At 38.6% G+C, this 21,841-nt stretch overlaps 1 protein-coding gene across 2 annotated transcripts; it reads right to left on the bottom strand.

Annotated features, from left to right (window-relative positions):
- Nucleotides 1-4,541: 4,541 nt before the first annotated feature.
- ECD (ecdysoneless cell cycle regulator) lies at nucleotides 4,542-21,782 on the bottom strand. 2 transcript variants are annotated; one of them, XM_070945075.1, is made up of 14 exons: nucleotides 21,708-21,782; nucleotides 20,092-20,311; nucleotides 18,264-18,381; nucleotides 17,967-18,054; nucleotides 17,587-17,765; nucleotides 16,962-17,154; nucleotides 15,168-15,296; nucleotides 13,277-13,402; nucleotides 12,117-12,202; nucleotides 9,627-9,733; nucleotides 7,898-8,078; nucleotides 5,626-5,693; nucleotides 5,227-5,444; nucleotides 4,542-5,041 (listed from the first exon to the last, which is right to left on the bottom strand). In XM_070945075.1, the coding sequence occupies exons 2-14, from the start codon at nucleotides 20,291-20,293 to the stop codon at nucleotides 4,817-4,819; spliced, it is 1,920 nt and encodes a 639-aa protein (XP_070801176.1). In that variant the 5' UTR covers nucleotides 20,294-20,311; nucleotides 21,708-21,782; the 3' UTR covers nucleotides 4,542-4,816. The 2 variants fall into 2 exon arrangements, with proteins under 2 accessions (XP_070801176.1, XP_070801177.1); XM_070945076.1 differs by lacking the exon at nucleotides 21,708-21,782 and adding an exon at nucleotides 21,508-21,534.
- Between the last annotated feature and the right edge of the window lie 59 nt (nucleotides 21,783-21,841).

Genomic DNA, 21,841 nt, shown 5'->3' with positions numbered 1-21,841 from the left:
TCTCACAGTGGTAGATTAAGAATCCGTTACCAATCCATGTACATAATTTGTTTGATAGCTCCAGTCCACAAATCTTCACCCAAAGTACCAGTATTCTTTCTTTCTCAGTCTCAGTTCCTTTTTTCTCTACTATATCCCGTTCTTTGAGCTTGAAAATGGCAGCTTCCTCTGATTTGCTCAGTCACTGTCCTTTCGCTTCATTTCCTCCGTCTCTATCTCCAAAAGTAAATTTTCTTTTCTTCTTTCTCCAGTCCGTTTGCCACCTACACACACCCTCAACACTTTCTCACAGTCTCCGTCCCAGTTCCAATGTTCTATTTGATTTTCTCGACAATTCAGTCCCTTTCAATACCTCTTGTAAAACACTTTCACTCTCTGTCTTCTTTCCACTCCCACCGCTAAGGCACCGCTCTTCACTCTTTGGAAACTCACTTTATTCCTTGTTTGCAATCTCCACGAGTTCTCCGAGATAGTTCAGATATTTCACCGCTCTTAAGCTCCCTTCGCCAATGTTTCTTGTTGCTTCTCACTTTTCTGCTTCTATTCATACATTCGGGCTGTCAAGTCTCTGGACCTAGCTCTGACAGCCGGTCTTTTCCATGCCGGATTTTGGGGGTTCTACCCTCCATGGTGGGGGAATCGCCCTTCTCCCCATCACCTCTGAGTTATCCCCTTTCAATCACTGTCCTCTCCAAGGTTCAGCTTTACTGTTACCGACTTCCAGATGTGAAAAATATATTTACTTTTTAAAATTTCCAATATGGTTTTTTCCACAATAGTTGCACATCGCTATAGCAAATTGTTGTAAGAGGTATTCCCCCTAAATTTTTTGGGGGGTCCAACTTCAACTGTAAATCTTTTCTTACCCAGATGACACACCATTCAGCCTGCACAAATTTATGGTTCTGGCTGTTCCCCGGCTTCATGGCAGCCATTTTGACTGCCACTGCTCCTAGTCTTTGGATCAGGGGGTTTTCCGAGTCAGGGAGGGGAGATGTGGTCCGCCTTTGCTTCACCATCCCTCCAAAGTGGCTATGGCTTCTAGTGAAGCCCCCGACAGGGAGAGCTCGGAACAGACCCAAGGAGGTCGCGGATCTCGCACCGAAGGCTCCGGAAGTTCAACCGGAAGTCTCACCTAAATCCATTTCATTAAGGTCACATACAATTTAGCAATTTCCTTACTAGTGAAATTGTGAAGACCCATTGTTCAGAATCAGTGGTGGGCTGCTGCTGGTTTGGACCGGTTCGGCCAAACTGGTAGTTCCAAGCACTGGTTGGCCCCTCCCCCTCTGCCCCGATGCTATCCAGTCCTAGATATCTCACTTTCCAGCTCTCTCGCCCCACCTCGCAGCCAAGCTGATTTGTGTACCTCTCCCATTCTACTAACTGTGGCTGACCTAGCAGGTGTGCAGGAAGCTGCCCCCATCGAAAAAGCCTTGTTTTAGGTATTGCACGTGAAGTGGGCGTGTGCGCGCGCTCATCTTATCGGCGAACCGATTGTTAAAAGTATGTGCAGCTTACCTGTGAGTAGAATTCAGTATAGTTACTACTCTGGGATAGAAGCTGTTTTTCAGCCTATTTCTCCTTGTTCTTATTCTCCGGTACCGTCTGCCAGACGGTAATAGTTCAAAAAAAAGGGTGCCCAGGATGAGATGGATCTTTAAGAATGTTTTGAACTTTCTTAAGGCAGCGGGAGCTATAAAGAGAGGGGAGGGGGCAACCATTGATCCTCTGAGCAATGATGTTAACCCTCTGGAGCGCTCATGAGAGCTGCATGGTGAATTAATGGCCAAGGTTTGTTTCGGGTGTGACATAAGCAGGAACTGTTACTATGTATAGTAGCTAGATCAATCCTGGTAAAGGTAAAAAGGATTGCTCAAATGTTTTGATAAGAAATACAAGGAATGTTTGTACTTTACACTTTGTTGCATAACTTTTGTAGATGTGTTCCAAGCATGAGTGGTTTTGAAGCATAGTGGGGAAAGCCTGTAGCCTTATATTGTGTTAACATATATTATGAAGGCTGCATCCCTTTCTAGTCATAAGAAAAAAATTATTGAGTCCCAGAGGAAGAGTAAATTCTCTACAGACTCTGTAAACATTCAAAGCTAAAATGGGGGAGGAAGTAAGTTTTAAACAAGGCCCCTCCATTCCACCTGGGTTCATCCAGCATATGAAAGGAAATCCTAAAATGGGAAGTGAACTTCCTGAGAAAGAAACTTGAGGTTTACTATCTGTCAATTCAGTCTCATTTTCATAGATTATGATGCTATTAGTGTTGAAATGTTAGTCTTAATAGCTTTAGAGAGGCGAAAAAGAGGACTTCATTACTGTTTAAATGTCTGATGTTTTTAACCAAACACCAGTTGATATGTTGGACATGTCATGACATGGAGATGTAGGTGATGAAATATATTAATGTGATAGCACATCAAATCTTCCACTACACATCTCAAGTTTGTAATTCCTTTTGGCATTTCAAAATGCCAGATGATCCCAGGATAACTGAAGAAAACCCATAGAAAAATAATGAACAATCTCCTGTTTAGCAGGCCGTTTAAACCACTAGGATTACATTCAATCCAGCATGATTTAATGTTGAGTTTATATATTAAAGCTTGCATGAAAATCTGTGTTCATATAGTTCATCATATAATCCATCTTCTCCTGCAACTTTCCCAATAGGAAATCTGATTAGAATATTCATTGTCTCATTCTCTGCCATGTAAATGTAAGGTGAGGTTTATGAAATATACCTCTTTCAGTTAAATTTCTAGTATTAAAGGTAGAATTAAAGTTATATAGACATTAGTTCTGGGAAATATTACTCCACTGGTAAAGAGAATCTCATCTCTACCTTTACTATTTTTCAGACCTGAGCTTGATTTTTGAGTTCAGCTGCTGAAACTGATTCTGCTCATTGGTGATTCTGAAACCATTCTTTTAAAGCCACTAGAATATAAAGTGAGAATAACCCCCATCCCTTACTAGCACTGATGATATTACCTAGTTTGGGTAAGGAGATTTCTGTAAGAAAACAACCAAGCTCAGAGAGCACCAAGATTCATTTACCTCTTATTAATAATTTAATATCATTTATAATATACAAGGAATAGAAGGGGTTTTTTTTCTGTGGAGTACCACTTATCGTTTCTAGCTGGCTGTTGAACTTTTTTTTCGTAACATGCAATGCAGAGATCACTAAATATGGTAATTGTTAATACTTGGTGCTCCCTGAGCTTGGTTGTTTGCTTGCAGACATTTCATTACCTGACTAGATAACATCATCAGTGCTAGTGAGGGGTTTGCTCTGTTTATATACAGTAGCTTGCCTTGCCAGTGTTGGTGAGGGTGTAGTTTTCTCCTTGGTCGTTCTTCGATTGGTGTATTGTTTTTTGTTTCATGGTTTGTCTGCTATTAATAACATGTTAACATGTTTGGGAGTCGATGAAGGGGTGATGAGTTGAAGAGTTTGGGGATTCCTGCGATTCCTAGACAATCGCAATTCAGAATATATGTAAAGACAATCTTAAGAGGACAAGCCTTTTACATTTGAAAAGAAAGTACTTGTACAATAATTAATAATTAATTAATTGTACAATACAAAAAGTACTTGTACAATAATACAAAAAAAAGAGCCTATAGTACAGTGGACTAAAGTACACTGTTATTAACATCTGCTGCTTGCAATTACTGCAAGTTCAAATCTCACCAGGCTCAAGGTTGACTCAGCTTTCCATCCTTTCAAAAGTAGGTGAAATGAGGACCCAGATTGTGGGGGCAATAAACTGACTTTGTATAAATATACAAAAGTATGAAGGCTATTGGTTAACGCATTGTAAGCCGCCCTGAGTCTCCGGAGAAGGGCGGCATATAAATTAAAGCAAAAAAAAAAAAAAAAAAAATTGGATTCATGGCAGAATTTATCAATATCTAGTTTGGAAACTTTAATAGAGTGGACCTGAACTTTATGTAAGTTGTAGCCTAAATGCTGGCATGCAAATTCAGTTTCAGCTCTGAAGCTGAGAAGCACAAATGCTTATTGAAGAGCACACCTTTTTTGTAGTTAGTAATGGCAACAGTCGCCTGTAACTGCACCACTCACCTGTATTTAAACAGTGAAATGAAACAAAAATCTTCGATTTTGACTGCTTTATTTTATAAACAATAACCCTGCCTGCTCATACCTGTCAAATCACTAAATTCAATCACTAAGAGCTACAAGGCAGTTTCTTCCTGATGGTGCTATTCGGAATACTGCTAATTTGGAGGCATCTGTAAAATATTTAATGCCTTTCCTTTCTTGAATGCTGAGCGATGTGTTTCAGGCATTTAAAACACGCATTTGTTTCTCTGTATGTTTAACTGTTTATGTTTATACTTGTTTTGCTATGTCACTTGATTTTAATATATGTATCTCACAATAATGTATCTCACCCTATATATTACTTCAATGTATTCCGATTGCTGAAATGTTGTTTAACGTTTATTAGACATTGTAGATAAAGTTTCCTGTTGTTTTTTAAAAAAAATTCAAGATGTTTGCAAGAAAATTCCAAGTATTTTAATGAATATAAAATGGATTTCAAAAATATTTGCAAGAGTCCCATTTTCTCGGCGCTTTACCATTATTATTATTATTTCAGAAAACAGATTCCACGAGATGGTTAAGTAGTTGAGAAGGATATTCCAAATGATTCAGGTCTGCAGGCAAAAGCATCTTTGGAGAAGAGTGTTTTTTGTTTAAAAAAAAAATACTTTTACTTAGCAATGTATCCTTTAAACAAGGAAACCAATGTATTGCATCAATGAATTGCTAATGAGGTTTTTGGTCAGTATTGTCTGGCAAATGCACTCCCATGCTCTGCAGAATGTTAGAAACAGGTCCTGCTAATCCAACTTGAGCATGATAGGATTCCAACAAGTTAGTTACAAGGTTCACATCAATGTCCACGGGTGTTGTATCAGGATGTTCTTTATTCTGACTGCCTTCCAAATCCGTGTTAGGGTCTTCATGTGGAAATACTTTACCAGATCTCTCCTATGTTAAATAAAACAATATGAGAAAAATGTGAGGCATTTTTGTTAACACAGTGGACTTATATGAAATCACACAGGCTTTTTTTTTCATTCTTATAGCTGATTTACAGGAAACAAAAATAAATAACCCCAACAGTCATTCCTTCCTCTTAAGTCACCAGAAAGATGGTCTAAATTTAAACGTACTCCTTTCTTCTGATTGGTAAAGCTTTTGCCAATAGTGGTAGATGATAATTCGTGATCCATTTCATTCATGTATGTTTGGAGATTTTCGGTGGTTTCATTCCAAGATGCTGCATCTCCTTGAGAATCGGCTTTTAAATCACTCTCTTCATCGCTGTCTAAGAATTCAAATTCTTCTTCTTCGTCTAAGTCATCAGAGTCCAGCTCCTCTGAATTTGGCCCTAGAAGCAACAGAGAAATGGTGTCAGAATAAGACCAAAAGCAAGTGATACTCGGGGAGAGGGAAAGGGAGGTATCCAAAACTGGTGCCCTTTGTGTGACTCCAGGGCAGAGATGAGAGGGAAACTTTAAACCCAAACAATTAGATTCTGCTAATCCCTTTGCTTGATCCAGGCAACTCACCCAGGATAGTATCCAAAGCCTCTGTGAATGAGTCAACATCAAAACTAACAGGGCCCTCAGCGGAAGACCTGAAAGTTAAGCATTCATAATTATGTTTTAAGTTGGTGGTGGTTTTCGAAGTAATGATATAATACAGAAATGATTCCTTAGAATCAGCAGCAATTTCTGCGGTCAGAATGACTTTTCACCCCTTCGCCTCTCCTTTCTGGAGCAGACAGGGTAGTCAAAATGCACTGGGATTTGGTGAAAATTCCCTCTCTTTTATTTTGAATGTCTAGATAGGTCCCTAACAAAATAATCAGCATGGAACTGCAGCATGTTTTCCTATGCAGATGATAAAAAGATTTTTATAAATAAATATTGATCACATAAATATTATTTTTAAATATTAAACATTATTTTTCATTGTGGCTTATATTTAAACATAAGGGTTAATCATCACTATCGACTGTGGCAGCAGGATTGAGCAAACTTGTATTTAGAACAGATACATTATTTAATTACTATTTAATTAAACTAAACATGCAGTAATTTTTTGCTGTTATACAATTTGCCTGAATCAGGCACATGTATAGACCTTCTACATCAGGGGTCCCCAGGCCCTGTCCCACTACCAGGCTGCAGCCCAATCGAAACTGGGCTGCACAAGCAATGGGCAAGTGTGCAGCTCCACTCGCGTGAGTCCTTGTGCTTGTGCGCAAAGCTCCACTCCCATGAGTGGAGGGCACTTGCCTGCGAGCACTCTTCGGTCATACGAATGGAGCTTCACACAAAAGCACAAGCGTCCTCTTGCTCAAGTGCCCTCCACTCGCATGAGGGGAATAGTAGAATAGAATATAACTTTATTATGGTCATAGACCAGCAATAGACATCACTGTTTACAATATATTAAAAAATAGTGCTGACATTAATAGTGGATAATAACATCCCTGTAAAGAAAATATATGTTTTCAAACAGTTAGGATCACTCCCTAGTTTACGTGAGTGGAGAGCTGATACATATCCTGTTTCCCCGAAAATAAGACATCCCCTGATATCATAAGCCCAATTGGGCTTTTGACCGCATGGGCTAAAATGAGCCTTCCCCCCGAAAATAAGCCCTCCCCGAAAATATTTAAACACAGAGCTGGAAATCAGGTAAGACATGTACCCCAAAATAATAAGACCTCCCCGAAAATAAAGCCAAGCCAGTGGTGAAATGTAAAATTTGTTACTACCGGTTCTGTGGGCGTGGCTTGGTGTGGGGGGGTAATGTGATTGGGTGGACGTGGCCAACTTTTTTTTTTTTATTTTAAAAGCATTTTTTCCACAACCTTAAGAGGTTGCAGAAAAAAATGCTTTTAGAAGCCTCTGATGATCCCAACTGAGCCACGCAATCATCAGAGGCTTTTGGGTTTTTTTAACTTTTAAAAACATTTTTTCAGCCGAAGAGGTTGTAGAAAAAATGCTTTTAAAAGTTAAAAAAAAAGCCTCTGATGATTGCGCGGCTCAGCTGGGCATGGGGGGGGGCAGGGATTTTTGCTACCGGTTCTCCGAACCACCTGCCGCCATCACTACCAGATCGGGTGATCCGGTCCGAACCGGGAGCATTTCATCCCTGGCCAAGCGCTTATTTCGGGGTTCAAAAAAAATATAAGACAGGGTCTTATTTTCGGGGAAACACGGTATGTGAGTAAATATAATTTTCCAAAAATTGTTAGAGATATCCTAAAAATTGGCACAAGTTGACAGCTATAATTCTGTAACCAATTTGTTTCTTGTGGACATTTAAAACACAGAATTTTGACACTGCACGCATGACAGCCGGGTTTGAGTTCTGGAGGAGAAAGCCTACATAAAAGTCGTCTGCCCTCCCTGGCAATCTCTCTAATAAAGGGAGTGTACCCGCTGTTTTCACCAATGGAGCTGTGTGGGTGCGCCTGCCACTCGCACACTGCCCCACACCAGGCTTGGCTGGCAAGGTGGAAAGATTGGGGACCACGGTTCTATATCATTTTATTCTGGCTATTTTTTACATGTTCTATAGAATGAGTTTTGCCACCTATTTTCTGGCAGAAATCTTCAAATTCAAATGAAGTTCAGTTCCAGGAAACTAAGCAAAAGTTGAAGCCAATAATTTTGTAAACACTTAAAAGATAATTTACCAAGTAACAATTGTTTTTGACAGATACAAATTTGATCTTTTCACAAATTTGGCTTACGTTATTTGAAAATGATTCATCAATACAGAAATTATTACATTATATGGAAGCATGTTATATATCTAACCTACCGTGGCATTTCTGCTCCTTCGTATGTTGAGACTTTGGATATAAAAGCCTTCATGCTTTCAGCAACCTCAGTCAAGTCATAGTTCTGCTTTTCCTCTGAGGCAGAAGCAGATTGATTTGTGCCAGATGTTTCCTTAAGAATCTGATCCAGAGCATCTGGAGAAATCTCCAACCAACTGTCATCTAAAAGAGTAGCATGTAGTGTGAGGATATTTATTTATTTATTAAACAAATTTATACAGCTGCACACTGTGACTCTGAATGGCTTACAGATAATAAACTCATAATAATAATACTGCTAACTGTAAAAATGAAAACATATATGAAAGTTGCAAACAGCTGCACATATATTAGGAAAATATGAAATGTCCAAAAAAGCTTTTAGTTTTTTGCAGAAAATGTGACAGAGCTGACTAAGTCTGAATGAAGCCATGTTGCTATATGCCAAATTCAGAATCATCAGAATATTTTCCAGAGCTTGCATATCTGTCTTATATTCAACACAGCTGCCCTACTATTTGGTCCTCATATGCTACTGAGTTGGGATATTAACAATATAAGATACGACACAAATGGTGTTATATGTGCCCAATCCAACATTCCGATGCGATATTATTCCAGGTTAAAGGGTCTGTCAGACTGCCTGCTCCTCCTTACAGAGTGATTTCATTCAGTTCCTAGTTTAGCTATGATATAGTGGTTCAAATAAATCTTTAAGAGAATTCCTAACTATAATCAAATTTGGATCTGGCAAGGATAAGCACAGTTTATTCTGGCTTATTTTATCTAGTGTTAATAAGGATCATAATAATAGTGTTTTCTCAGTCTATCCTCTGAACTTACAACATTATTATGTTGGCAGTTCAGATGATAGTGTGAAAACAGCAACGATGATAGACTAATAAACAATAATAATATCCTAATGTTGTGAGTTCAGATGGTAGAACCAAACCTAGAACCATAGGGTTGAAAGGCACCTTGGAGGTCTTCCCGTCCAATTCCCTTCCCAAGGCAGGAGATCTTATACCATCCTGAACAAATGAATGTTAAATCTTTTCTTAAAAGCCTCCAGCCATGGAGTACCCACAACTCTGGGAGACAACTTTCAATATTGAATGGTCCTGGGATTGTAATTAGATACTTTAAAAAATCACTATCCCTATACATTTGATTAATCTCAGTTGTAGCATTTCAAACTCTGTTCTACGGCATCCTAAGAAGAAAGGTATTTAATACCCTTAAGCAGGGGTGGGTTGCTCCCGGTTTGGTCCGGTTCTATAGAACCAGTAGTAAAACCAGCAGGAGGCTCTGCCCACCCGCCACGACATCATCATAGGTGATCTGCGCATATGCAGAAGCGCGCATGCGTGAACAAAGCAAGCACGCACACGCGCTCCCGTTGTGAACCGGTAGTAAGGGAAGTAGAACCCACTCCTGCCCTTAAGGCAGTAGTTGTCAACCTTTTTGGCTCTGTGGACTGACAGCAGCAGGCTTGGGAAGAGGGGATGGTTTCGCTTGTGTGAATGGAGCTTCTTGCGTGGCCTGGTTCCTAATGGGCTGCAGATTGGGGGTTGGGGCCCCTGCCTTAAAAGTATTTAATGAAATATCATTTTCATTCCTTTAGGATGGCCAAAAGAGCAAGAAGAACAAAAATCAATGAATAAAATAAAATAAAAATCTACATGTTTCTGTAACTCTGATTGTTATTTTTAAAACTCTCCCACTACTTACCATCCTCTGGAGGTAGAACATCTGAGCTCTTTTTCAAATCCTCCAAATTAAAGGAATTTTTTTTTAATATCGTCAGAATTTCTTCGCCTGGGCTAACAGCAACTGAGCTATTAAAAGGAATACAACACCGAAATACAAAATTAAACATATTGAACTGGTAATGTTTAGAATTACTTTTCCACAACTGATCCAGTCATAAACTCAACTAGTAGAAAGAATTGCTCTTCGTACCCTACAGGTAGTCCTCACTTAATGATCATTCAAAATTACAATGGACTTCAAAAAAGCTACTTATGAGCTGACCTTGAAGTTATATTGCTGCCATCCCTGCATTTCAGGCACCTGGCTCACATTTATAAGCATTTATATTTATAAGCATTTATACTTTCCAGTAGAAAATGGCTAATGGATATGCTGGATTTGCATACACATGGTTTGTTTAATAACTGTTTGATTTGCTTAACTGCAGTGGCTTGCTTTATGGTTATCGTAAAAAGGGTTGTAAAATTGAAACCAGTCATGTGGTATCTCAACATAATGACTGCAGTGACATATGACCAAAATTCTGGGCTCCATTGTGGTTATAAGGCAAGGACTACCTAAAAACAAGCTTTTCACAAAGCAAATGGGTTAAATATTTGGTTGTGATTCTATATTATTTGGAAAGTGTGATTTCCCTCCCTCTCACTTAACATCATTTTCAAGCCCAGGATCATAATTTGCTATAAATTTTGTTATAGTTTATAATGCTGTAATTTGGGTTATAACATTATAATTAGTTATTGAAAACAACAACAAGAATAGTTTAGGATTTTTTTTTTCTTTTAGTGACCCTGCAATCTCTTGCTTCAGGGTGGGGTCAGGGTGCCGGGAGCTGAGCATTTACTGGCCTGATGCCCTTCCTGACACCTATGCAGAATTCACAAGCAATTACTCATTGCGTCCAGAGAGAGAACTATTTGCCTCTGATTGTGAGGCGAGAGCTCCACCCCTAGGCCACCACATCGCTCAAGAATATTTTAGGAATAGTTGATAGAGCTCACTAGACCTAAGACTGACTGACTGACTAAAATAGTTGAGAGTGGATGTTCAGAACAGGAGTTAGAAAAGATTGGTGGTAGGGCCCTTTTGTGTAAACCTGATTAATAAAGTTAGACAGCTGGTTTAGGATTTTTATAGCTATAAACATACTATTATTCCTATGACTGTAATTGTATCATGATGTAGAATTATTTTTACGGCCTCTGTATAAAATATAAATATGTCACAGAGAGGAGAGGAGGGGGACAACCTATTTTCCAAGGCACCGGAAGGCAGACAAGGAATAATGGATGTAAACTGAACAAGGAGAGATTCAACCTAGAAATAAGGAGAAATTTTTTGACAGTGAGAACAACCAACCAATGGAACAGCTTTGCCTTCGGAAGTTGTGGGAGCTTCATCACTGGAGGCTTTCAAGAAAAGACTGGACAGCCATCTGTCAGAAATGGTATAGGGCCATGATGGCGAACCTATGGCACACGTACCACAGGTGGCACGCAGAGCTCTCTCTGCAGGCACGCAAGCCGTCACCCCAACTCAGTTCCACCACGCATGTGCATGCACCTCCCGTTGGCCTGCTGGTTTTCGGATCTTTGCTGCGAATGCACATGGCGTGTATGGAGACAGATGCACGTGTGCAAGGAGGCGGGTCGCACGGGGTCGTGCACGCATATGCTGGGATCGCACATGCATGTGCAGGGCGCATGTGGGGGGTCGCATGCATGGGGGAACTTGGAGTCTGTGCATGCGTGGGGTGGTCGCATGCACATACGTGGGGTGCCCATGCATATGCATGGGGTGCGCAGGGGGTCGTACGTGCATTGCATTATGGGTGCATGCACGCTTTCGGCACGTGACAAAAAGGTTAGCCCTCACTGGTATAGGGTCTCCTGTTTCAGCAGGGGGTTTGAGTAGATGACCTACAAGGTCCCTTCCAACTCTGTTATTCTGTATTCTGGGTTTATTTTTGACTAGGATTGGACATTGTCCCAATTGAGTGTTATCTATGAAAATATTCTTTCTGAACCACATTTCTAACATTTTCAGAACTTATAAATCAAAATAGATAACTATAACAAATTATAACTTGGCTTTAATACATTAGCACTTTAATTATTTTAATTCCAGAATTCTGCATTCAAATATAATACTATATTTGAAATGAATACACTCAATTGAGTTTCATATGGCTTTCTCTCAGACGGTTCCAAAAATACCTATGTTCGGCAGTGGTTTCTTACTGTATTTACATTGATTTCTAGAAGACCACACATCTTTCTTTGGGGAAGAAACATTGATCAGATTACACAAGACAAACGATCTAGAAATACCCATAAGTAGTGTATTAAGCCAGCATGAGTAATACATTCTTATATTTCCACATTTAATCATGCACAGAGATTAGCAATACCAAACCTAGAAAATTAAACACAACCAATTTTATCTCACCTTCCTGAACTGGTTACAGTCTGTAGAAAATAGTTTTCTGCCATTTGCAACTGATGAAGATACTGAGCCGAACCTTCTATTTCACCCTTTGAAAAAAAAAAAACAAGTCAATGTAGGTTTTAGTCAGATACCCACAAAGGAATATACAAAAATCTGTTAATCTACAATTACAATATATTATACCAAGATGGTGAAACACTTTCTGCAAAAGCACAAAAGTTGTTTTGCTGGTAAAAGGTCTGAAGAAGCTAAATATTTTTCTGTTTGCAATTAAATCAGACGTATAAAAGAGAACATTTGTAGCTCAGGGTTGAACTGTGGGATCCTTGATGCTCTCGGAGTGTGATGGTTTGTAGACAATTCATTACCAAACTAGGTAATTTTATCAGTGCTAATGATATTGCATAGTTGGATAATGAAATGTCTGCAACAAGAAAACCAATGAGCTTTGTCAAATCAAATCAGTCAGTGGTTTTGCATAACCCTAATCATTTCTACTTTGTTGTGTCATGTTTAGAACCCAACTATTGTTTTTTTAAGGTAATAGTACATATCAGAATGATATAAACCTATCAAAGACATGATTGAAAGTATCTAATAAACATTTGTGATATAAACAAGGGCTGAACTGTGTTATTAGGAACTGAACAAAAAATATTCCAAAATACCTTTCAATCAAAAATTTCAATAGTTGGAACTTCTCCAACCTTGTTTGTGAGTGTACGCATATATAAGGAATTGCACATATGTTTATGGTCAACAGAAAGCAAACAAGACATTTAGCAGTCCAAAAATGGCTTAATTCCATGAAGCTGTATGGTCTTGTTAAGACCCCTAAAATCACCTTTAAACCACAGAAACAACCTAGAAGAATGAATCTTAACAACCGAGACAATTGCAAACTATCCTGTTGTAGATTGCATTTTGAACATCAAAGATGAAGGTATTATTTTATTATGAATATGCAATGAATAAATATTTCTTTATTTGATTTATATTCCACCATTATGTTAACAGCCCAGGGTGGTGTGGACATTGCTCCTTTTAAAATATAAATTTAGGCTATGGCTTAAAGTATGGCAACATTATATCAACAACAGACCACTTCACTGAAGAGCTAAGGCAAGTTTGCTTGCTTCCAATTTATATACATATCTCACCTTAAAATAATTGTTCTTCTGGAGAGCCCTGAGAAAGCTATCCCATAATGGAACATTCAGTATTTGTTTCTTGGAATCAGGAGAAGCTGAACTATACTTTGAGCATAAAATTTCAAAGCCATGAGCCTGTGAACAAAATAGGGGGGAAAAAAACCCAACTGTATAATATTCGCATCTTAATGTTAGAATTGTTGCAATACATTTTAAAATAAGAACATTTGCTTTGTATTGAACTTTAAAAGCTGGTCACTCTGTGGAAACAACAGCTTGTTTGCTTAAAGTGTATAAAGAAGTAGTTTACTGCGGCCATTTTCTGTGATGGATTTCTTTTTCTTCCTAATCCAATCTACAGCCCTAAAACGAGCTGGTGGTCTCTCATCCAACTATTAATAGGTCCAAACTGGCTTATTTGTCAAGATTAACTAAACTCAGCTAGGTGCTGCCACCTGCCAGAGAACAATCTTTAGATGAAATACCTTAAAAGATGATTTGGAATAAAAATACACAGGGAAAACTAGAGTCGAAATCCAAATGACTGTAAAGGGAGGTGCCCTGCTATATCTAGGGGAATATTTATAGTTCTTATTGCATTCTTTTAATGAAGAATTAATATAGAATATTAGAGAATGATGCGTATGCTTCTGTCAAGTTAAAAAGGCTGAATAATGGGATAAATTGAGCATTATCTTAATAAGATTTTGGTTTAACATTAGCTAACAAAACACCTTATTCTGAAACAACCAAATGTTTATAGCCAACATCAAGAGATTTTCCTACAAATTACTTAAAAGAACTTACCCACTTTAAATACTTCTCTAAATCCTATGTTAATGCCCTCCCTTAAGCAGATCCTCAGGCCATTGCAACCATGCAAAGCTCTTCCCTCTTGCAAAGCAGGGGAAGTGAAATTAATAAAACCATTTTATGTTTTAAGTTTTATCGATACTCAGGTATGACAATTAACAGTCTTGAGGCCACAAGCGCCAGGCTACCTGAATAAATCCTATTTATATATATATTTGTTTTCTGAGGTTTTCACGGGTATTTGTATGTAGGTTTTTGGTTATTCGGGTTTTCTCCCGTGTAAAATTGGAAGTGTGTTGGCGACGTTTCGACGAAGTCTCATTCGTCATCTTCAGGCTGGTGTTTTTGGCTTCGTGCTTCTAGGAGCAATGACACTTCCAATTTTACGTGGGAGAAACCCCGAATAACCAAAGACCTACATATATATATATAACCAAATACCTAATAACCAAAGACCTACATACAAACACCCGCGAAAACCTCAGAATATATATATATATATATATGTATCTTTTTTCTTTTTTCATAGGCTTTTATGTGCATATTCTCTCTAGCCAGGTTTTACCTATGTAAACTAAGTTGTTAGTTAGAGCTGCAGAGCTGCAGAGCTGCAGAACAACTTAGTTTACGTAGGTAAAACCTGGCTAGAAAGAATATGCATATATATATATATGAATATATATATGCATATTCTCTCTAGCCAGGTTTTACCTACGTAAACTTAGTTGTTCTGCAGCTCTGCAGCTCTAACTAACAACTTAGTTTACGTAGGTAAAACCTGGCTAGAAAGAATATGCACATAAAAGCCTACGAAAAAGAAAAAGACATATATATATGTGTGTGTGTGTGTGTGTGTGTTTACTGACAGCCAAAGACGACATATGCAATTTCAGAATACTGCTGTGAGCATCTTGGTCTTATCTAGTTCTACTATATGTATTTTTTTTAAAATGACTTTAGTTTGTGTAGAGTTCTGGTCTTTGGGTGCCTGTGTGTTTGCTTGTGTGCCTCTACAGGGTTTGTGTGTCTATATCTTGAAATTAATATTTTGTTGTAAAAATATTCAAGGGTCAAGGTAGATACTTACCAATTTCATGCCCAACTCATAGGCTTTGTATTGAGGATGTGAACGAGGAGGTAACAAGTAGCCACTCCGTTTGTCTGGTACAAATGTCTGTTGAACCAGTTGTGCATATAGACACTTTGTCAAAGTAACCTGAAAATATCAGAATATTTCATTAAAGATTCACTTTTCTGAAAACTTATTTGAATCTGTTTCAGCCTATTACAGTTAGTCCTTGTTTGGCAACCACAGTCGGGGCTGACATTAAGTGGCTAAGTGAAGCATCGTGATTTTATTTTGGCCCTCCTTTGCTTTACAGACTTGCAAGGGTTGTGAATGAGGGCATTGGTCACAAAGGTCAGGACTGTGTGAATGGCCGCTGTCCAAGGTAGTTGCAAAGTGAGGACTACTTGAAATATTGCTTGAAGACGTTTATAGAGATTCTCAGTCATCCATGTCATGGTTTTTTTTGTTATTTATTTATTTATTATTGATTGATTGATTGATTGATTGGTTCGATTTATATGCCGCCCTTCTCCGGAGACTCAGGGCTGCTTACAATGTGTTAAGCAATAGCCTTCATACTTTTGTATATACCTGCTTAGTAGGGCTTTCGGGGCCCCCCAAGCGGTGTTCTTTTTTATACAAAGTCAGCTTATTGCCCCCACAAACCGGGTCCTCATTTTACCTACCTTGAAAGGATGGAAGGCTGAGTCAACCTTGAGCCTGGTGAGATTTGAACTTGCAGTAATTGCAGGCAGCTGGTGTTACTTAACAGTGCTTTAGTCTGCTGCGCCACCAAGGCTTTGGTTGTCCCAAAGATGCTTTTTCTGGAGGCAACTGGACTTCGTTTTTTCTTTGAAGATGTTTCGCTTCTAATAAAGACCAGCTGTCTGCAAGAGATATAAATCCTTCCATTCCCCATTATCCTGTCAGAGCTGAAGAAGCTTCTTGGATGAGAAGCAAAACATCTTCAAAGAAAAAACAAGAAAGTTGCCTCCAAAAAAAGTACCTTTGAGACAACCATGACCTGGATGACTGAGAATCTCTACAGACGTTTATCTATACAATTTGGGTTGAGCACCCTTTGAATGGTGTGGGAGTAGGAATGGATTTCCAGAGAAAAAAACTGCAGACTACAGGAACCAGGAGCACTACTCAGGTGATCCTGAGGACATAGATAAACCCCCAAGTGCTTCAATGACCCTCTAAAACAGTGTTTCTCAACCTTGGCAACTTGAAGATGAATGGACTTCAACTCCCAGAATTCCCCAGCCAGCATAGCTGACTGGAGAGTTCTGGAAGTTGAAGTCCACCCAACTTCAAGTTGCCAAGGTTGAGAAACACTGCTCTAAAAGGATGCAAATGTCCAGCTGTCTGCAAGAGATATAAATCCTTCCATTCCTCACTATCCTGTCAGAGCTGAAGAAGCTTCTTGGATGAGAAGCAAAACATCTTCAAAGAAAAAACAAGGAAGTCCAGTTGCCTCCAGAAAAAGCACCTTTGCGACATTCCTTGAAGAATTATGCAAGAGCAAGCAAGAGATTATAGAATTATAGTATAATTCCATTATAGTAATTATACTATACTATAATTCTACTATATAGTAATTATGGTATAATTATAACTCTACAGTACAAGACTAACCTAATTTGCCTAATCTCCAATCTCTTGTAGAATTATACAAGAGATGGGAGATTAGACAAGTTAGGTTAGACTTAAAGTTAGAATTAAAACCCCAAATAAATCATTCGTAAATCACATACAATAAGGTGAATTAATTGTGAAGACTAACTCAGAAGCTTAATCCGCACTTACTGATGCCATCACACATGTTTCAGGGGAGAAGGTTTTGAAAATGCGGCATGCTTTTAAATCAATGGGATCTCGAAGGTAAAAAGCTTGGACTGCTGCTGACACTAACGCAGGACGTTGCCTCAGAACTACTGCAATGCCTGCTGGAAGATAACAGTGAGCTCGATGAAGAAAGGTCTGGATCTTCTCAGGATACCTACGGCACAAAATTGCAACGAGGTGCAAAAAAAATAATAATAAGAGACATAATCATGGTAGAGACAACTCTTCTTATAGGTTAGAATATAAAGGGGAGAACTGGATAATCTGCAATGTTTTATTTATTTTTATTTCAGTAAAATGTTGCATGATGTTACTTCTCAATATATGAATAAAAATAACTTCTATAAATAAATGTATATGAACCAGCATATCAGGTATTGTATATACAGTTGTAACAGTATATATTTTGTTACCGTGTTTCCCCGAAAATAAGACCGTCTTATATTTTTTTGAACCCTGAAATAAACGCTTGGTCTTATTGCCATGCGCTCAAAAGCCCGATTGGGCTTATTACCAGGGGATGTCTTATTGTGGGGGAAACAGGATATTTATATCTGAATATGTATATTCAGATTCAGTCACTTACCCTTTGATTCGTTTATATACTGCTGCTTTAATAGATTTTGAAGCCACAAAATCCTCAGAATGGCCAGAAAACAATTTCAGGACCTGGGGAATTGTAGGGTTTATACCAGGTAGTAATTTCTTCCTTTCAGGAGTATTTGGTAATGGAATTATGCATAATTCTCCACTATGAAAGAACACCTGACAAAAATATATATATATACAGTTATTAAATCTGACAGTTTTTTTATAGTGTCTCAAAAATTATCAAGTCTATGACTGAAAGGGTAAAGTCTTCCAAGATCTCACAGAAAACAATAATGAAGAAATTCAAAATAAGATTACAATATATATGCCTATAAATTTAGCTTTTTAGGTATTTGACATTCTTAACTCTCTTACCCGATGGATGCTGTTTTCAGGACTCAACCATTTTGGAAGGTAGTCAGCTGCTTCTATCAGAAGGAATTCACCATCGTTATCATCCACTCTATTCAAATAAAAAGTATTCACTCATAATATGGAATTAGTGTGTCCTAATTTAATTCAATGAATATGGATATCATGCTTTAATGCAGTCTTTATTCACAGAACCCCCCCCTCCAAATTTTATTTCAGTAAAATGTCTACAAAAAATGCTTTGCAGACGCGTTACAAAGAGCAACTAAAATCGTCTATGTAATCAGCAAATAAAAATACCTAGCTAATAATTCTGGAAATTCCTTTGTAATTTCCTTTATGAGGTAAACAATAAACCATTCATCTTCAATGTTATCTCCAAACTTTGTGTGACCAGCAATATGAGCAGGTAGATTTCCTAGAAAGAACAGACGTTATTAGATTATTTCCAAAACACATTTGGCAGTCAATCCTAGTATCAGTATCTTATTTATCAATTTACAGCAACTCAGGACAGATCATAAAAGATTAAAAGCAGTGAAACTTAATACCAAAACTTAAACAGCATATGCCTGGGCCTAAAACATTCAATCCATCCATACAAAAACAAACAAACTAAAGTGACAGACAGAAGAATTTGATTTAAATCAGTTGACCAATAAAAGTACAATCAATAAAACAACACAAAACAATCCCCCTAACAATAATTATTAGCCACCATTTGTGAGACAAACCTATACATAATGTAGCAAAAGTTTGCTATTTTTAGAGATTTAACTTTCTCTTCGTTATTTAACAAACACTGTGAATAGATTCCCAGAGCAGTCTGACAGCTTTTAAGTACAGGTAGTCCTTGGCTTACAACCATTTGTTTAGTGACCATTCAAAATTACAATGGCCACTAAAAAGAATTACTTATGTCCATTGCAGCCTCCCCATGATATGGGATCAAAATTGTTCACAGTTATCCCCATGGTCACATGATCAAAATTCAGATGCTTGGAAACTAGTTCATATTTATGACAGTCATAGTATCCCAGGGTCATGTGATCACCTTTTGCTACTTTCTGACAAGCAAAGTCAACGGGGAAGCCAGATTCACTTAACCATTGTTACTAACTTAACAACTGCAGTGATTCACTTGACAACTATGGCAAGAAAGGTCATAAAATGAGGAAAACCCACTTAACAACTGTTTCTCTTAGCAACAGAAATTTTGGGCCCAATTGTGGCTTTGAACGGATTATCTTATTGTAATCATGTCAAAATATTACTCGAATAACTGCAAATTTTTCACATATACACAGTGGCTTCATTTTCCCCCCTTCGTACTACTCTTTGTCTGCATTTAAATCTTGCGGGGTAACAATTTGTTACAACTTATTTTACACAATTAACACTATTTTTAAAAAAATTCTGTATTCAGTACTAGAGATTGACAAGAAGATAATCAAGATAAAGCAAAGAAACAGCAGGGGCAAGAGAAAGAGTAGTATAGTACAATTTTCTCACAATTAGGATAAACAACTGAACGGGTATGGGCGATCCTTTTGGCCTGACTGCCCTTCAAAGAGTTTAGGAGCATATCTCATTGAAGTCACTGGAGAATTACATTTTTCCTGTTTTTCCCAATTTTTTATGCTGCCAAAAATGACAGCTTTGCTGTGGAAAACTGCATTACTGAAAGTTGGCAATTTTGTCACCAAATTTTGGCATGTGATTTGGGGATGTTGTGGGTAAAGAAAAATGGGGGTTGGCAAACTGTTTGCCGTCCATGGTTTAATCGACTTTGGCTTAAGAGTGTTTGCAATTTTACCTTTTTAAACAACAGATAAACATATAATATAAAAACTTAACATAAGGCTGTTTTTTATATTAAAAAAGTTTTGTATGACTATTAAATCTTAACCAGTTTCAAGCTATCTCAATTTGAACCATAAACAATAACCATGTTGTTTCTTGAGAAAATAAGCTGTGAAGAACACTGCCACCAGCACAGTGAGAATACCACTTTCTCCCCTCATTTTTCAAAGCATCCACTGCAAAGTGCTTAAGGAGGAAGATGATGTTACAGTAGAATTGCTAGTGTGCATAAAGACAGAAGTAGATATACCGGTAATTGTTTTACCTTTTGCAGGTTTGTACTTTAGATTAAATGACTCATTTTGCCAGATGTAGGAAACCAGGATAGGGGCAAAATGTGCTAGTATTCTTTCAATATATTGCTGTAGGATGTCTTGATGATGTTCTGTGTCTTCTGATTCATGTATCAGGAATAACTGGTAATGGACTGCATCGTCAACAGTCACAAAACCTAGCTCCTTCTCCATTCTGCATCACACAGGCCCCTTTAAAAAGAGAAACATTTTAAAGCCGTTTCTATAAACTTTGCCCCAATATTAAAATGCCAGTATGGAAACAAATGAACTATTTGCTATTGCTACCCAACTGATTTGTCAATCTTAGAATGAATCATCCTTTAAAAAGAATCCCTTTTATTGTTTTTATAAATCCTTAGTAACACCACGCCTGGTATACCGCATCCAGTTTTGGTCACCGCATTACAAAAAAGTTGTTAAGATTTTGGAAAAAGTGCAGGGAAGAACAACAAAGATGATGAAAGGCCTGGAGACTAACACATATAAAGAATGGTTGCAGGATTTGGGTTTGGCTAGTCTAGATAGGGATCAGTAACCTGCGGCTCTGGAGCCATATGTGTCTCTTTCACCCCTCTGCTGCGGCTCCCCGTCACTCAAAATATGCGTCGCAACCACCAATGTGCAACACCCACCGGCACGTGATTTATTGAGCTTTTCAACCCCTGGTAGGCCAACCATGGATAAATCCAAGAAAAGAAAAGTTTCAGAAGAAAACAGAACATTTAATTCAACTACATATCCTAGTTTTGTGGCCGCTTAAGAAATAGTCAGGCATGGGAAAGGTTTTGTGGCTCCCGGTGTTTTCTTTTTGGGGGGAAACAGGTCCAAATGGTTCTCTGAGTGTTTTAAGGTTGCAGACCTCTGGTCTAGAGAAAAGAAGGACTAGTATTCCAGTATTTGAGGGGCTACCACACAGAAGGGGGGGGGGTTGTCAACTTATTTTCCAAACCACCAGAAGACAAGAAAGGAGAGAAGCAACCTAGAACTAAGGAGAAATTTCCTGACAGTGAGAGCAATCAATATCAATGGAGAAGCTTGCCTCCATTAGTTTTGGGTGCTCCATCACTGGAGGTTTTGAAGAAGAGACTGGGCAGCCACTTGCCTGAAATGGTATAGGGTCTCCTGTTTGAGCAGGGGGCTGGACTAGAAGACCTCCAAGGTCCCTTCCAGCTCTATTCTGACTTTCCCATTTCCTCTCAGGCACTCTTTTCAGTTCAACGAAGACAGAGGTCTTCAAACTTGGCAGCTTTAAGGCTTGTGGACTTCAACTCCCAGAATTCTCCAGCCAGCTATGCTGGCTGGAGAATTCTGGGAGTTGAAGTCCACAAGCCTTAAAGCGGCCATGTTTGAAGACCTCTGAACTAAGAGCTACATAAATAAGTTACTTCATTGGCTTTGAAGTTGCTTTAGTCTTCGCAAAGGAACAACGGCAAACTTTTATTAAACATCCCCTCCTCTTCCTCTTTTCTAGATAAATATGGATAGTCCCATACTGTTGCCGATAAACCAGAGGGGGGGGGGAAATGGACGCCCCGCCAAGAAGCAGCAGCTCCGCTCTGAGACTAAACGACCCACCGGCACTCACCGCAGGGCCGCCGACTTCACCGCGCTGGGCGCTCTAAGCTGCTCTGACGTCATCGCTGCGCGCCGCGGCCCTCCCTCCCTCCCCTCTCGCCACCATAGAGAAGAGACTTCCGCTCGGCCGGAGAGGCAAGAGAA

The sequence above is a fragment of the Pituophis catenifer genome, unplaced genomic scaffold, assembly GCF_029215685.1.
Source record: "Pituophis catenifer annectens isolate HBS135680 unplaced genomic scaffold, rPitCat1.0.hap2 SCAF_6, whole genome shotgun sequence".
NCBI classification, from domain to species: domain Eukaryota; kingdom Metazoa; phylum Chordata; class Lepidosauria; order Squamata; family Colubridae; genus Pituophis; species Pituophis catenifer.
Note: the sequence above shows the minus strand (reverse complement) of the source record. Positions and strands in the feature narration are given on the sequence as shown.